This window comes from Megalobrama amblycephala, linkage group LG16 (assembly GCF_018812025.1).
Source record: "Megalobrama amblycephala isolate DHTTF-2021 linkage group LG16, ASM1881202v1, whole genome shotgun sequence".
NCBI lineage: Eukaryota > Metazoa > Chordata > Actinopteri > Cypriniformes > Xenocyprididae > Megalobrama > Megalobrama amblycephala.
In genome coordinates, this window is record NC_063059.1 from 10,500,477 (window position 1) to 10,519,138 (window position 18,662).

Below are 18,662 nucleotides of genomic sequence, written 5' to 3' on the forward strand. Positions count from 1 at the left end.
TGCATCAGCCTTGCAAATTAGACAGGAGGGGAAAGCTTCAATGTTAATTTCAGCCTCGTATCCTCGTCCTCGTCGACACTGACGTTTCTTTTCTAATTGACCCCAGGTCAAATGGGTCTGAGATAATATTTTGTTAAAATATTCTCATTTCCTGTGGAGGCACATTTCCATATAACTTCACCTCATGCTTTATTTATGACTTTCTTTACAATTACCATGCAAACGATGTCTTAACTGTAGCCTTCTATCCAACCCCCCAACCAAGAACAGTTTAGTAAATATCAAACTGTATCCATTATTAATAGATCTACAGTTTAAAAACTCTCTTATAAGTATATGAATTATTTAAGTGTTTAAAGGCCTGGGGTGGGTTATAGCACCCTCAGTGTGAGGTTACAAAATTACTATATACTGCAGTTAAAACACTAGCCTAAGTAGATACATCACCCTTGACTGCATGAAAGTAGCTGTTAATTTACACGTCCAGCTCACACCCTGTCGAGACTTGGTAAACTTCATGCAGTAGCTGTTGATGTTTACTCTGAACTCACAGCAGGTGTGAGACCCTGTTGTTTAGAGATCATCTATTGCCCCTTTACTCAACCTCGTCTCTTTCAACTCACAGGAATCCCATCATCTGCGAGTCCAGTAAGCTGTTTCTCTCATCAGCATGTGTTTGTGAGCGGCAGTCTCACTTGCCTGATAATAAATCTTAACGGGGTGGAGACCAAAACCATCCATATGGTTTTACAGTTCTCGTCTCTTTGACTAAATTTCTAACAGTTCAGCCTATTTTTTCAAAGGTGAAAGAAATACAAGTTGACATGCAATCTATATGCTATTGGCTATTGCCGTACCTTTAGAACACGTGTGAATACAACTCATCAAACTGCTTATCCCAATCAACTTGTCAGCCGCACTGACATCGAAGATGGCAATATATAGTATATATATTGATATACTATATATTGTGGCGTTACCTGTGATATCCGATTGCTGCAATGAATCTTTCTTTTGAGTGTTATGAATCGGCTAACAGAAGAGTTCTGAACTATTCGCTGTGGCTGAAATCACTCACTGGGTCACTCATTCACTATTCGCAGTCAGTCGACAAAACTTCAATAACATGAATGTTAGCGTATACATAACTTAATTGTATTAAAACAGTCAATTCTAAAAATAAATATGGTGAAGTAAATATTTTCGACAGTGAATGGCACATAGTGCACTATATGGGAAAGGAGCGAACGAAAAATCATTGGAACCAGACACTGACGTAAAATAGCACGCGGAGAGCACCACACTGAGGAGGTGTCGCAAAAATGTTTTTTTTTTTTTTTTTTTTCACCTAAGGACGTATTTCTACGGAAGCCCGTTTCCGCCACTAAATACAAAAAAAAAAAAAACAGTAATTGCGATTTTTATCTCAGAATTCTGACTTTTTTTCTTACAATTGCGAGTTATAAAGTCAGAATTGCAATATATAAACTCGCAACTGCGTGATATAAAGTCACAATTCAGACTTTTTTTCTCGCAATTCTGACTATTTTTCTCGCAATTGTGAGCTATAAACTCACAATTGTGTGAAACTTTTTTCTCGCAATTCTGACTTTTTTCTCACAATTGTGAGCTATAAACTCACAATTATGTGAAGCTTTTTTCTTGCAATTCTGACTTTTTTTCTCACAATTGCGAGTTTATATCTCAGAATTGTGACTTTATATCATGCAATGGTCGCAATTCTGACTTTATATCACGCAATTGCGAGTTTATATCTCAGAATGTGACTTTATATCATGCAATTGCGAGTTTATATCAGAATTGTGACATTTTAACTCGCAATTGTGAGAAAAAAAAAGTAAGAATTGTGAGAGGAAAAAGTCAGAATTGTGAGATATAAACTCACAATTGTGAGATAAAAAGTCAGAATTCTGAATTCAGAAACTGTTTTTATTTAGTGGCGGAAACGAGCTTCCACAGATTTCCCACTGGGAAACTGCACGTGAATATCGATAACTACGGTTGGAAAGCTTATTTTGCAACAGCAAAAATGACACACACACACAAAATGGACGGTATAGCTGTTTTTGAAATCGAAAGACTGCATATATGAGACATGACTGAAATCAGTACTTTACTGCAGCATTTTGACTGAAGTTTGTCTGTTTTGGTTTATGTAATACAAAGCCCGCCAAAAAACGCAATTTTGATTGACACGTCAAAAACAGTCCCCATTGGTTCTTTCTCTTGCAGTTTATTTGGGTATTTGCAGCTGACTCGGCTGTTTAACCAATCACTGTATTAAACAGCACGTGAATATGATGACGCTACTTGGTCTATTTCGCCTTGGGAAATAACCTTATTTTGCATTTCAGCTTTGTGGTTTCATGGATAGCTAGTGGTGATACTATTTGTTCATAAAGAATAAAAATAATCAAATAAGTTGGGAAGTCTAGTAAATCTCCCTTTCCATGCTGTGCAAATCAACTTTATGTGGGGCATAGACCGAATCCATAAAGTAAATAAACTGATAAATCACATTAACTGACTAGATGAATACGTTACATTGAATAAATCACATCGCACGTATATACTGAGTCATTATTTAAAGAAAACCCATTAAGCTCATCTGCTCCGCAGACTCTGTTTGCTCCGGGACACACCTGTTTACTTTCCCCAGCAGTTTATTCATTCAGAGGCGCGCATAACCAAGCACCCCCTGTTGTTTAAGGACCAAACACCCCCAACTGCAAGTCACCCCCCTATAGTTTAAACCCTTAACCAATCGCAGGACCCGGGGGGCGTAGGCCAACGGCTGTCCCTGTGGGCTGAGAATTACTTCATTCTCAAACTCGATGTTCCCCAGTAAAAAAAGCGCCTGTTTTATTCATCGAGCCATCATCCAGTCAGTACTACAGCAGTCAGTGCGGATCGTATCCTCGCCTTGCCGCTGCAAAACAAGAGAGTGAGGCGCGAACAGAGCAGCAGAGAGGGGACTGTGCGCAAGAGGAGGCGTTTATGTGCGCTATAGAGCTTGTGGTGCTGAAACGCGCTCAGTTGCACAGGCGAGCGGAGCCCCGCTGATCAGGAGAAACGGAGATTTTTCTATCACCTATACGGAGGATTTACTCCAAGTACTTGGATTGGCGCAAGACCTGCGCATTAAAGCAACTTGATTTGAACAAAATTGTGTAGGGAAATACAAGGGAACGATCGAAAGAAAGTTCTAAACTTTAAAGAGAGAACCAGCGTTGATGCTTAGACTGTGTTCGGATGGCAGTAGAGACTTTCAGCTCTCCGAGCTGAGGTTAACATAATCTGCCGGGTTTTTTAATTTTTTTTTTTTTTTTTACCTTATTGAAGAGGTGGGCGAGGACCAGCAAAAGCTTCCACAGTCAGTCCAGTCGGAGCTTTCGTGCGCACACTTTCAGTCTGGACTGCAGGACAAGTGTTGAAGACTCCGGAAAGATGTTGGGGTTTTACATCGCATTGTGCCTTTTAGGAACAGGTAAGACATTTTGTTTTAGTTCAGTAACTCTAATGATAAAATCGGATGTTTGTGTACTCCGTAGCGCTGCGTCAACCTATTCATAACGCGGTTACATAGCTCAGCGCGCTCCGATTTGAAGTTAACGCAGTCATTTTAGTTGTATCATAATTGCATTTTGTGACATATGAGGTCCTATAGTGAAACCCTGGCGATATGTTGGGCGAGTGGCACTGCGCCAAATGCAAACAAGGGTAATTTGGAAATTAAACTTGTCCAATAGGCTATATCCAGCATAACGCAGCTGATGTTGATGCTGCTTACAGAAAAGTACTTAAGCAGTGCCGTAGTACAGTGATGGTATCATATGGTAGCTACATAACATAATAATACTGAAATACACGTATTAGCTTGATACTGCAAGGTACTTAATAATGTCACATGTCCAAAACGTTGTAGTGCCGTTTTTTTTTTTTTTTTTTTGAAGCAAATGTGGTAGTTTATTTTTTGTACATTCTAGTTAGTTGTCTGTGGATATGAAGAAAAGCTCTGGGACATAAACAACTTGATTTCTTAAAATGTGATGGATAGAATGATGCGCTTTGGGAACTTTTTTTTTTTTGAATGAACCTCAATGGAACAAGTGGCTGCGTTTCTGACTAATGCATTACTGTATATATGCATACTGGGCTTGAGGCTGTACTGTACATGACATGTTGACTTAGAGGTTGATATTCAGTGCCCCATTTAGTGACATCGTCTAGACAGCAGACTTGGTAGCTAAAAGAAAAGTTGAAGAAAGAACGAACTAGGTGTGACCACGATAATGGCTATCATCTAACACCCTTCTAAGGGTTTGAAAAAGTGCGTTAAAAGCCACAGAGGTCTACTGCATAGGAGATGTGCTGATCACAGTCTCGAAAACAGAAGAAACATCTCTTAATAATTTCACAGCCAACGCCATCAGGAAGGCACCATCTCCTCTCTCAAACAGAATAATTTAACAGCATTAAATAAATATAAATGGTGGCGACCAGAGGTGCGACATTTCTCAATACAGTCTAAGGGGAGCAGGGAATGCGCGCGATCTGAAAGATTATGCTCGTCGCTGTGTTGATTTATTCATTATTTTGTACTTTATGTAGTAGTGGCCCCGGGCATCTCTCGCTATCCTGATTTGTTGTGAGCGTGAATGAGCTGGCTATCGCTTGCTGCACTCAGTGTGCTGCCTCTTTGTTTCTGATAGAGACTAGCAGCGCTGCAGAGTAGGGCTGGGAACGGGGAACTGGTCCATTCTTTAAAAATAACCTACTGGAATCGAATATTCGTGATGACTTTCGGTTCTACTAACGTTCTCGAACAAACATTTGTTTTCGCCTATGCGGGCGGAACGCTGTACTCTGACAGCGCGAGTCCGTTTCACAAACGAATGACTCTCGTGAACAGGTTCGTTTAGTGAATCATAAACTAAGTGTAGTTCGATTCCTGAGATGATTCTAATGAACCGGTTCGTTTTAGTGAATTACAAGCGCGACAAGTACAATCTGATTTCCGATAGAACGACTCATATGAGTACAGCGTGATAAATGAATTCAAAATAATTCTTATGAACCGGTTCTTTATACTAAATCAGTCTGGCTAATCTGTTATTGTCATTACTTGTCATGCCATACTCGAAATGAAGCAAAAACTGTATATATATATATATATATATATATATATATATATATATATATATATATATATATATATATGAGTTCTTTTAGGTTCGCGAGATTCAAGGTAAAGTGAAATGCATGTAAACAATGCGCCACAAAATGGAATTTTAATTATTTGTGAACTAGTACAAAAAAAAAGTCTATCTGTGCACAATCTACAAGGTTTGTTTTAAAAGCTCATTACTCTCCTTTAAGTAGTTGTTGTGAGCCGTATTTAATTTTGTGCTGTTTATTTCACACCAAAGGCGGCGCTATATTTTGCATATTCTGTGTGCTTTGATTCATTTGCGGAGAAGTACAGCATCCTCGAGCCTGGCCTATTTTTACCATGCGTCTGTTGTTTCCACGCCTTTTAACAAATATTTTATTCATTGGGTGTATTATTAACGCCGGCTTTGATTCAGCTCGAGATAAAGGCTTCAAAATCCCCCGGCCCCCTCAGATCCAAAAGTGTTTCTTCTCCCAATTAACGGCGTAACCGCAAGCGAGGCAAAGCGCTTTCGGTCTGCGCTCCAGTAAACGAATTAAAAACAAATGTTTATTGGCGGTTAAGCTGTGCTTTCTGTCTGTCTCTTTGATAAATGAGGCCGCCGTATTGACACGGATGGAGGCGGTAATTAAATTTAAATGTTGAATCTAAATGCCTAGCACCGTCACAAACTTAGAGGGAAAATATATATTAGACGGAAATGTTAATAAAATGCCTGCCTGGTTCGCAAATAGGCTCTAAATTTGTAATAATCATACAAAGCATAAAAGTAGCTAGAATAGGCTATGCTTCAGTCAAGTTTTGGTTTATTTAAATTTTACTCAATAACAGAGGTTAATCTCAGGATATGTTGTCAGTTTTTCTATATTGAGCTTTTTTATGTGGACTTTCTAACTCATTTAAGGAGAAAATATGACCCTGGCTGCTCTCTAGATGTTTTTCTCATCATTAAGTGGGTGTGTAAGTAAGACAGAAGGAGGGGGAGAGGGAAGAATAGGATGTAGCAGAGCAATTCTTTGACAGACTGGTGGCAGCTGCTTTGGGAGGAGCAGAGAGGCTCCCGGACGGCCTGAACCACTCATCTCACCTGACATCTATACAAGCAGCACGCCACACTCTGAAAAACCACCACCAGCTCACATCTGACTCACCAGCTCCCTCTCTGAATAATGGCTCATGGATAGATAGCGCGGCGAGAGAAAGATTGTCCTGGTTCACATAAACACACATGCTCCCTTTACACACTCACCCAGATAGATACACACCCAAACGTAGGTGCAAACACACATCTCATTTATCTCCTGGTCTCTCTCTTGTTTGTCTTCTCTCTCTGTCTGTCTTTCTATCTCTCTCTCTCTCTCTCTCACACACACACACACACACACACACACACACACACACACACACACACACACGTGATTTCAGAGTGTTTGACAAGACGAAGGCTCAGAACTACTAGAAAAGAGCAGGGATTGAAGCAGAGAACATGACAGAGTCTTGAAGCGACCAGCCCCTAGTGCCATATATTCATGTGCATGCCCTTAACAAAGCACCGCCGCTTCTTTCTCCCAGCCATAATTTGCTTTCTCGGAATGTCCCTCAGTCTCCCAGTGGAATTATGCTGCACTGTGCCATCAGTATTCTAAGTAATCTCCAGTAGTTTTTTTTTTTTTAAAACCTTTGGCATGGGGTTGGTGAGTCCCATAAGGCAGCGTTCAAAGGAAGCATGTTAAGATCATAAAACTTTCGCCTACTGCTTCCTTCCTCCCTAGTCCTTCTGCCTTGTAAAGAGCAAAAGAAATACATAACTTGACTATCCCTTTGTGCATTATTGTTCATACTTTATTTCTTTCCAACTCTGTAGGGCTGATCATCAGTATGAGCAAGGTGAATTGAATTGACTAGTGTTGTCAAAAGTACCGACTTCGATACCAAGTAGGTACTGAAATTTAAAAAATGTGATGATTTGAGCAGATTCGTAAACACCTCTGATTGGCCATTGTGTTCACGCACTTATCAGATACGTCTGTGATTGGCTGCAATGATCAATGCTTCAAAAACATGTTGTAAATAGACATTAATGACGCTCTTCAGCGAATGCTAGATACACATGGGAGCGTTTGAAAGCAGGCGTCTATCAGCAGCAGCGGTCCACAGATAGCGGGAAAGCATCCCGTTTTCAAATTCAAACACTTCCGTGTGCTTTCGAACGCTCCCATGTGTTGATTGTAGCCAATCACAGACATATCTGATGAACGTGTGAACACAATGGCCAATCAGGTGTTTACAAATCCACTCAACGGCGCTCAAAGCGTCACATTGTTAAAATTTCAGTACAGACTTGGTATCGAACTCTAAAATTGACTATTTAATTTATAATAGTATGGTGGTATGGAATCATGACAGTAAATCTAATACTTGTGTAACATCCTGTCTGCTAAGATGTCTTCAGCAAGGCAGTTTTTAGACGGGATACATTTTGTTTTGTGTTTTTGTTGTTGATTTTACTTTCTGTGATATCCCACAATCCTGTGTGTGGTGTTGAGAAAAAAGTCTATTCATAAATGTCAACTGAGAAATAATAATTACAATCTTTAAATACTTTCTTAGTTATGTCTAAGACTCACTCGAATTTGTTCTAGATCATTAGGCATCATTATGGCGCTTTGGAAGCCTGTCTAAAACAAGTTTCTTTAGTCGGTACCTTCATACAAAACTGCTGTCTGTTAAGTAATTGACTGACTGGGCAGCAAGGCAGCTGGCTTTGGTTTCAGACTCAGCCACACACACATGTAAACACTCCAACAAACAGCTTTGCAGACCTGCAGTCTTGTCTTGATGTCTTAGCTTGCTCCATTAGAGGGACCGATAGTTTGACCTGCACACAGGGCCTCCCATTAGTGGTGGGGACTGCTGGGTGCTTAGATTGAGTGGGGTTGTGTGGTGGTATTTCTGGCCCTCTGGCTCTCTGGGTTTGTTTTAGGAGCTTTCTGTATTATGCATGAGCTGAATGTCCTAGGAGACCTTATGGGGACTGAAAATGACTTTTTTTATGTATGTGTGTGTATTGTTAAGAGGCTTAAAGGGTTAGTTTGCACAAAAATGAAAAATCTGTTATTAATTACTCATGTCGTTCCACACCCGTAAGACCTTCGTTCATCTTCAGAACACAAATTAAGATATTTTTGATGAAATCTGAGAGGTATATGACTCCTCCATAGCAATATAATCAACACTTTCAAGGTCCATAAAGGTACTAAAGACATTGTTAAAACAGTCAACATGACTACAGTGGTTCGGCCTTAATTTTATGAAGTGACGAGAATACTTTTTGGGCACAAAAACAAAAATAATGACTCAACAATATCTTCTCTTCTGTGTCATTCTCATACGTTGTTTGAGTCCAGCGCTTCCGGGTTCTACATCAGAACGCCGGCTCATTATTGGCCGGCACCTATGTCAACATCACACGCATATACCGTGCTGCTCACGTGATCAGCTTTGGCCAATATTGAGTTGGTGTTTAGACTTAGCCTTCATTGTGCTTACTGTGTCACCTGCATAAGGGAAGAGAAGAGATTGTTGAATAAAGTCATTATTTTTGTTTTGTTTTTGCGCACAAAAAGTATTCTCGTCGCTTCATAAAATTAAGGTTGAACCACTGTAGTCACGTCAACGGTTTTAACGTCTTTAGTACCTTTCTGGACCTTGAAAATGGTGATTATATTGCCTTCTATGACAGACTTAATGACAGAAATTTCATTGTTGGGTGAACTAACTCTTCAATGCTTGTATTGTATGTAAAGGGGTGTAATATGAGGTTGTGTGTCAAAGAAAGTATCAGATAAACTGAAGTCCAGTGTAAAGATCGGAAAAACAGAACATAAAATGTAGAGGTAATAATACAGAGAATTAGTCTCATTTTTTCTCTTTTCTTCTCGTGTCACTTGCTTTTTCTTTCCTGTGGAAGCCTGTTTTCACCTCAGAGTAAAGTAAATGTAAAAAATAAAGTTTAAAATTGAGAAATAACATGATAGCTGTTAGATATAAAGTTGTAATTGCAAAAATATAAAGTGAGAAATAAAGAGGAAATTGTGAGATAAAAGTTACAATTACGAGTCACATTGTGAAAAACAAATCTTTTTTAAACTTGAGACAGAAATGGGCTTCCATACTTTACCTGTTTTTCCTTATTGAAAAGGAGTAGCAAAGTTGGAAGGCGAGGAAGTTCAGTGATGAGTGTGTGCGTTTGAGTAAGAGAGAGTAAGTGTGTGACACACACGATTCACAATAGCGCCGATGCAGCAGAATCTGTCTGGTGCTGGAAGACTGCTGCATTATTTAGGAGACGCTCGTATGGCATAGATATGGATGAGTTTTGGCCTGCTTTGATGCGCTTGCACTCTGCAGAACGGAGTGAGATGGACTGGCTGCGAGCGGCTGAGTGCTCTGGGCTCTTTTACAGGGAGAGGTTGGCGCTCGGAGACAAATTCAACATAAAGGTCAGTTTTGTTTACAGCAGAGAGCAAATCGCGAGATTTTCTCCCCAGACAACAATCTAGCGTACGAATTTTATATGTGTTGCTGGGACTGCTGCTGAGAATGACATTCAAGCTTGTGAATAGGACCTATGGGATCAGGATAATGCTATACCTTCTCTTTACAGTAAAAAAAAAAGAAATCTGTAAGTTAACTTTTATAGCACCTCCTGTGGAGAAAAGACCACAACTCTTTGTTTAAAATTTTTTCCCGCGCCCTCATTCGCCCATCATAACGTTCAAACCGTGCTCCTGATGACACATACAGCTGTTAGGTTAGGGGGGTCTTGAAACAATGGCTCTCTCTGTTTTCTGCTACACACAGCCGTATTGTCTAATTATCTTTCACAGACATAAGACAGCGACCCTGGGGTCTCACCCACATTTTTCTGCCGCTTTTCACCCCCCAAACAGAGACACACACACAGAAAAATATTGAGGAGAATTAGTGGAATAGAGAAAGCAAATGAGAAGGTTTTGGAGGGAAAGGCTGTAATCAGCTTGCCCATGCAGGAGCACATAGATAAAGAACTTGGCATTGCGTTCAGGGGGGCTTTTGTTATCAGCTGTCAGTGTCTCCAGCCCGCACGGCTAATGGCAGAGCCTAGCGGAGAGGTGGCCAGTTGCTCCTCACTCTGGGACAAGGCCATCTCCTCCATCTCCATTGTTTTTTTCAGCTCCTCTCTTCCTCTAACCTCGTCTCCATCCACCCACATCCTCACCTCATTTTCCTTGGGCGGAAAGACGAGTGAGTGGACAAAGAGGAATTGTGCTGACTTCTTCCTCTAGAGGAGAAAATGAAAAAGAGGGCAATGATGTCATCGGAGGTCTTCAGTTACATTAAAATGGACAGTTTGTTTTTCAAGGCCGAGAGTGACTCCTAGAGCGGAATTTTATCTAATGTATCCAAGGACCTAGGGATTCCTGTCAACAATGTTGTTGTTTTTTGGGAGGGGGGAGTGTGTTTATTCTGATGATGAGATACAGTAGGCAACAGGGTCAGATAATCACTGATACTTGCATACAGTGGAAAAAAGAGGGTGTTTACTGCTGATGATACTCCCAGATCACAAAGGGGTGAGGCTCGGCAGCCTGAGTTAATTTGGAGAAAATCATTAAAACAATGCCTAAGGAAAGACACAATTTCAAACACTCATTTCCTATTTTTAGAAGCACTTTGCTTGCATCTTTTCTCCCAAAATGCGAAAAATGTCACTGGTTACTGAGGGAAATGTATCACAATTTGGTACGAACAGAAGCAAGGAAGTGTTTTGACACAGGCGTGTGTGGAATGGGCTGGGATTTGGTAGAGTGCACATTGGCTTCTATTTTACTATCACCTCCAGTCCTCCAAGACAAAATTTCATATCTCTTGCTGTGACACAGGAAGCAACAGTAAATTGAAATTTATCTTCCATGTTGCTGCAATATCTGGGCTCATATTATCCTCTCGGGCCGAGATCCCTAAGCCCGGTCTTAAAGATGGTCCTGATATGAGAGGATGTTTTCTGCGGTGGGAAAATCCAATTCTGCTATGAAAACTGTTCATTAATTTTATCTGTCTGTTTATTTATTGAATATTAGATTTGTGTGTTTATGTTTGGGGGAAAATGTTGTACTGCAAATCATTGAGCTAGATTTGACATTATGCTCCTTTATTACTTATCTGTTCTGGGATTTGTGTTTGTTATAGTTATGGATTCATGCATACTTTAAATAATGAGTCAAGGAAAGTTCAGATGGACTGACAGCTAACAGTAATTGATTGTTTTTCTGTCACAGACACACACACAGTTGAAGGGTGTGCCAGAAGGGCAGCTGAGATGAGTGTCTTGTGGTTAAAGCTGCATGGCCTTTGTAGGGTGATTAGTCAAAGCCTGACTGTTTAATTAATGATTACTCCATCAAAGAAGACATTGTGTGTGAGAGAGAGATAGAAAAGCTCTCAAAAAGCCACAGTCCGATTGTAATATTACATGTGATGCTTCAGGATCTAACTTTTCATATACTCTAGTACAGTGGTGTCTAAGTCATTTTAGGTTGACCATGTTACATTGTACAGGCCTGTTTTTATTCTTTAAAGGATTAGTTCACTTTAAAATGAAAATTACCACAAGAATTACTCACCCTCAAGCCACCCTAGGTGTATATGACTTTCTTCTTTCTGATGAACACAATCTGAGTTATATTAACAAATATCCTGATGCATCCAAGCTTTAAAATGGCAGTGAACGGGACCAAAGAGTTTGAAGAAAGTGCATCCATCCATTATAAACGAACTCCACACGGCTCCGGGAGTTAATAAAGGACTTCTGAAGCAAAGCAATGCATTTGTGTAAGAAAAATATCCACATTTAACAAGTTCTAAAGTAAAATATGTAGCTTCCGCCAGACCGCCTTCCGTATTCAACTTAGCAAGAAAGCGTAAGCGTAACGTAGCATAAGCGTTTTGAACTGCAAGAGGCGTAACATTTTTTCCCTAAGTTGAATATGGAAGGTGGTCTGGCGGAAGTTAGATATTTTACTTTATGACTTGTTAATATTTTTCTTACACAAACGCATCGCTTCACTTCAGAAGGCCTTTATTAACCCCCTGGAGCCGTGTGGAGTACGTTTCTGATGAATGGATACCCTTTCTTGAGCTTCATACTCATTGGTCCCGTTCACTGCCATTATAAAGTTTGGACGCATCAGGATATTTATTAATATAACTCCGATTGTGTTCATCAGAAACAAGAAAGTCATATACCTAGGTTGGCTTGAGGGTGAGTAAAGCTATGGGTTATTTTCATTTTTAAACTGAAATAATTCTTTAAACATTTTTATCTAATAAAGTCTGGAATAAAGCACAAACTGTAAAAAAAGGTTCTGCCACTTTAAGATGTCCTCCATAGCATCCAGCACAACAAATGAATGCTTTTCTGTTAGGTTATATGTCCTGTTTTAGCTACAAACTGAATTTTACTTCATACCAATATAGCAATTGTAGTAAGTGTCTTTGACACCCCTGCACTAGTAGGTCACCGATTTAAGTTCCGCTAAAGCTGCCTAGATTCTGTATCAGGATAGGATCTTATACCTGCTTCCATTATAAGATAGCATCATATTAAAAAGCAGATCTCAGCTCAGCACAGCCCTACTTGAGCCTTTGGCATAAAGACTGTCATGCAGACAGGAAGACCCTCATTATCAGCTATTTGTGAACTCATTCTCTCTCTGTCTGTCTCTCTTTCTCTGCCACACTCACATCCCTTAACCAAATAGTTCTTCCTCTCTGGAAACCCCAGTGGAATGTGTGCGCAAATATTGTGATTGTGAGCTCGACCGTTAACCACAACTCCACACCGGAGAGAAGACCTTACTCAAGCTTCCCCACCACATCAGGGTGAAAGGCATCTCTGTTTAGTTTTCAGACAGCTGGGCAAGAAATTGAGAAAAGCATATATGTCTTTCCTTCTCTCTCTCTCTCTCTCTCCCCACCGTCTACTTTCACTTGCTTTTTCTTGATTGCCGAGATATTACGGCATGGCTTTGAATGCCACAGTGGGAGGTCGAGGGAGAAGCTGGCCAATTTGCTATCAAGTGAGGGGTGTCAGTCAAGGCGCGTCAAACAAGCTTTCCGCCGTCACTCATGTGTCCAAACATGGTAATTTTATCGAGCGATCTGAAACAAGCCAGTGCTTTTGGAAAAAAAGAAGGGGCGATCAAATGATTTGGAAGGTAGAAAAAAAAAAATGAGAGAACCATTTAGCCAAGGTGTGGAAGGCTTAGGAGTCCATGCAGCTTGACAAAATGGTGCCAAGGCAGAAAGGGGAGAGAGGAAAAGAGGGGGGTCAAACAGATTAACTTCCAGCATCTTAGCTCTGAAGGTAATGGATATCCTTGTACTGGTGTGAAGGAACCCCTTCATCTGTTCTCCCAGTTTAAAAGTAGGAAACAGAGTAACAAAGACATACCAGATGAAAAAGTGACTGTCTGACACAGGAGACTGGATAGGGCATTTGGACACCCGGGGGCAATGATGAAGCCGTAACAAAGCAGACAAGCTTTGAATGCACAGGTTGTCCAGAGCTGGGTGGATGAAAGGGAAAGCGGGGGGGTGTTGATGGGTTGAATATGATACACAGCCTCTTTCAGACGATGAGGTAATGTCAGGGAGTGCCCCTGGACCTTCCTGATTGATGCATTCCAGCCGCTCTACTGCTGTGGGAGGGCTGTAACGGATTACAGCGCTGAACCCTGCACGAAGAAAGACAGAGAAACCTCTAATGGTCTGTGACTATTGTCTGGGTGAGGCGTCCAAACCCTGCAGTTCTCTGCAGAGTTCAAGAGGAAGTTTACACACACACACAGGGACAGGTACACGATACACACTGAAAAGAGCTACCTCAGCGTTGTTGTGCAGGATATTGGCTGTTTACTTTTGAAATTCTCTCCCTGGTTCTGGCTTGCGGTAAACACTGGTGTGGGGTGCTTGTCAGTCACAGATAAGGACAGAGATAAATAGGAGAGGGAAGGAGTGAGATAGAAGACAAAGAGAACAAGGAACAAAGAGAGACAAAGAAAGAAAAGTTGCTAGCTAAACATAATGTCTCTTGGAGTGAATAATGAGTCTGTATGGACAGATGAAGTCTAAAAAAAAGTGATATGCTTACTTTGCCTGAGCTTTTTAGAACTTTACCAAGCCGCAGCACAAAATGCCACTTTTTATGCATTTGCATGCATAAATATTATGCAGATTAGAACGGAATGGGTTCCATAGTCCCAAAATACTTTGCTGAAAAGACCAGCTTAGACTAGCACGAGTTTCTGTGAAGGTGGTGTATATATAACCATGTTGTTCACCAGCAAAACTTGGCTAGTGATGACCAAGGCATGATCTAAAATGTATCCTGGTAAGCAGATTTGCTAGTCTTTTCAAGAAGGTATCCATTATGCAGTGTGAGCTGGCGCCTTATTTGTACCCTGTGTTGTCATCCATGTTTTGTTTTGTTTTCAGAGAAGGACACAGGGCAAAATTACTTGCCATCCTTAGGAACAGCATAATAGGATAGGACAAATACATAAATAAGAAAAGTGTGGGCTGGTTCATGTGTGGAAGAGAGAAGGAGAAAGCAGGAATAAAAGGTCTGACACTAATGCAACCTGCTTTGTACTTTACTTCAAGCTTCTTGTTTTTGCTTTCTTCTCGAATGGATTGTATATGTTTCTGGGGTGTGACAAAAACAGCTTCACCAGTATACCGAGAAAAAGATGCATTGGTATTGGAGGACACAGCAGGTCTTCTAGCTCTGGGGGCCAGGCTGGCTTTGTACGCAGCAGGCTGCTTGGTTTCAAGCATACCCAAACAGGGCCACCTCAGAGCAGGTGAGAGAATGAGAAGCATGTTCCTGCTGGAACTGCACTTCTCTAGTTTCTTCTCACTTACGGCAGCAGATGAAGCGAGATACTCTCCTGCCTGAAGATACAGGTTCAGCTTTCTATATGAGCTGCGTCCCACTGCGAGGAGATTTAGTGATGAATTATGAAGCCCCCTAGAAAACAGAGCACAAATGTGATAGGTTGTCATATGATACTGATATCTCGCTTCCAAAGTCAATGTTTTGCTGAGTTTTGGTGGAGCTGCAGCTTTGCGAAAGCTTGTTTAGATATTAAAGGATTTCACAGGCAGAGGAATTTGTGGGAGTATTTTTTCAGAGCCTCTTTTGAGCTTTGTACTACAGGAATGGCCAAAAAAGCAAAACATGTTTATTGCTTTAAAAGCATGGAGACTTGTTCAATAAGTAGTTCAGTTAATTAATTATATTAACATGTTCTGGCATATGGTAATGTTGCTGGGTCAATTTTGTCTGTTTTAGAGTTTTTTTTTTAATGAATCTGAAGAAGTACATACTGTGGATTGAACAATGTGTCAGCTCTAATTACCAAGTAACCATGTAGAATATCTATAAGAACACCTCCATTTTCTCAGAGGTAAATTAATGTTACTAATTTACATTCTTTTAACATAATTTTACGTATTGATTCGGGTCATTAGTGTGATAGTAATTGAAGAGTTCACTGTACCGCAGTAAATGTGTTCTATTCACTTACACTGATGTTATCAGTTGTAATCACGATCAAATTAGGCTTTTCTTCTCAGCTGACTGTGAGACGCATTTGTCTCAATTCTGATTTGCATGTTTTTTTTTGTTTGTTTTTTTGTAATTGTGAGTTTTCTTTAAAGAAAAAAGCAAAGAGATTTTTTTTTTTTACTGCAAGTACACAAAATCCACAGAATTCTCCAGTTTATTCAAATGGGATATTTTCTAAAGCTTGTCTGAGTTAGCAACAGTAACCAAGATGGGCAGAGCTTAACAAAGGGTCCATTTGAATTTGGAATTTGAACTATTCATTTTATAAAAAAGGTTAAAAAGGCACTATTCTGATGAATGTGGACAAGCTTAGATACTGGTGCAGGGGTGTGTCTGATGTCTTCACTTTTTCACTCAGCTTGTTGAGAGGAGGTGATGGATAGGCTTCTAATGGACACCCTCAATCACAAGCTACTTAAGCAGACTGATCAGTAACAGAGTGGCAAAGAGGCCAACACAAACCCCCTTTCAACAGAGCCACAGGGAGGTTCAGCGATCATCCATGCTAGTGATTAACCCTGTAACTGTCCATACACTGCAAGCTTTCACTCATTTACCAGGCATCTGAGAAATCTATGGTCCAAACTCACCGTGAAAGAGTCTTGAATTGTCAAGCGGAACCATAAAAGGCTCCGTTAGAGCTGAGTCTTTTGTCCCAGTATGATGCAGTAGCTTGGTGCGAAACCTCTTTTGTTTTGCTAATGTTATTAATGGATTCAGTTAAGTGTAAAAGTAAAGCAGATTTAACTCTGTAGGGGAAAAAAAAAGATAGGGTGGTTTTTATATCCAATTTGTATTGTACAAAGGTGTTTGTACTATAGGCATGTCAGCGTGAAGGTGTGAAGTGTACTTATTTGTCAGTGGAAACTTCCTGTGAGTCTGAATCTGTTGCCATCACGTATTTTTATAAAACACTGTAGTTTAAAATGGGATGAACTCATTAGCCCTGTTCCTTTGAGCCAAGCAAAGAAATCACGAATATTAGCAGTAGGTGGGGTCTCTCCTCTCAAAAACACTCTCCCTTTTGTCTCTATCTCTCCCTGTGATTCAGTGTATCCTGTTAACAAGTGCCAGCTTCATCGAATACCCATAACACAAGTCAGTGTGTGTGTTTTCACACCAATTAACAGCTCTCTTTTGGTGCCTGCTGAGGTGATGATGGCCCGTCTCTGGCCAGGCGCATGGTGTTTGTGTGTATTTGGATTTTTTTTCTTTTCTATATTCAACCTTTTTCTATGTTCATTAGTAAGCAGTAAAATTAGTAGCTTAGAACCTTAAGGCCTGTACACACTGGGATGAATATCGCACGTGATTATTGCCGACGTTTAACGCCTCGTGACTAAACAAAGGGCGCCAATGTGAGTGTGCACACCGATGCGAAAAACGCAATGCGTAAAAGCGTCATTTTTTAAAATACACCTCGGGTTGGTTTTTTTGGTTTGACGCGCCACGTTAAAAACTGGCAGACCAATGAGAGTGGCGCTTTTGTTCACGTGCCTGGAGATGCTGAAGTTACAGTAAAACACAGCTTGGTGGCGCTCAAGCACAAAATGGTCTTGCCGAGCACACACTGATACCAAGACGACGAAGAGGACCCTACAAACTGTTCTGCCAGTTCTTGGCCACACCAATAGATGTGTATTATTTCTGTATTTTTACAGTTTTTTCTGTTTTCTTTTACATTCAAGAAATATAGTTGAGAATGTTTATTTCATAAATATGTTTTTTGCACTACCGTTCACTTGCACTCCTGTCATTGTGACTTATTTGCACTACCGTTTCTGACTACCATCTCTCATATGTATATATATATATATATATATATATATATATATATATATATATATATATATATATATATATATATATATGTGTATGTGCACTACAGTTAAGCACAAGCGCCACATACTGTCAGGGAGTGAATTTGCACGTCCACTCTGCGCATCGCTAGAAAATCGCTTGGGTATGAACACAAAAAACGTCTCGAAAAACGCTGGCGATAAACATGTGCGATATTCGTCCCAGTGTGTACAGGCCTTTATAGATCTGATTGATAGAACGGCAAAAGGTCCAATGAACGTATAGGGATTTCTCAGTCTTCGTATAGAGTTCTCTGTCTTCACAAATCTAGCATTGGCTGACTAGCTCTCTGTCAAATTAACAGCCTACTCTGCAGCGTTCACAAGCTGCCCCTTAAGAGGTAAAAACTCCTCCATTGGCCGAGAGTTGAGTGGTCATTAATATCAGGCTGGTCCTCATTGGCACAAATGGCAATGCTGGAGAAAAATTATTCTGTCCAACCCTCTTCCTTTCTTTTCCTCTCTCTCAAACACTATCTTTCTTTTTTGGCTCTCGGAGCCAAACTAGCATCCCCTCCTCTCTTGCACTCTCAATCTAGATAATTCAATCTGTCCAATATCAAATAATCGCCTCCATTTTTTCGGCCCATTTTAACCTTATCACTGGCGCTGCCTCCTCAGGGGACCGAGTCTCGTTTCACCTTGTTAAGAGAGAGAGGGAGCCCAAGAGCGATAACCTGGGATTGTGGTGAAACGAGGCGGGTGACGAATAGTTCTCTAAGGAGCGGGGAGTGAAGACCTGTTTGTTGTTCTCACAATGTGAACGAGCGAGCAAACAGGCTAAGGAGCTTTTTTTTTTTGTCTGAAAAAGAAAGGGTGGATAGCTGGAGCAGGGGTCACACAAAAAAGAAAAAAAAGCATGAAAAATGTGAAGCATGAGAAACATGCTGTACGGGTTTGTGAACACTGGAGCCCCTCTGCGTCCCATAGTCCTTTT

General features: G+C 40.5%; 1 protein-coding gene across 1 annotated transcript in view; it reads left to right on the forward strand.

The window, feature by feature from the left end:
- The first annotated feature begins 2,807 nt into the window (after nt 1-2,807).
- kirrel3l (kirre like nephrin family adhesion molecule 3, like) overlaps nt 2,808-18,662 on the forward strand; it is a 45,603-nt gene continuing 29,748 nt past the window's right edge. Inside the window, 1 exon segment of the mRNA XM_048160860.1 lies at nt 2,808-3,508. Within this exon segment, the coding sequence (XP_048016817.1) occupies nt 3,469-3,508 (40 nt within the window). The 5' untranslated portion in view covers nt 2,808-3,468.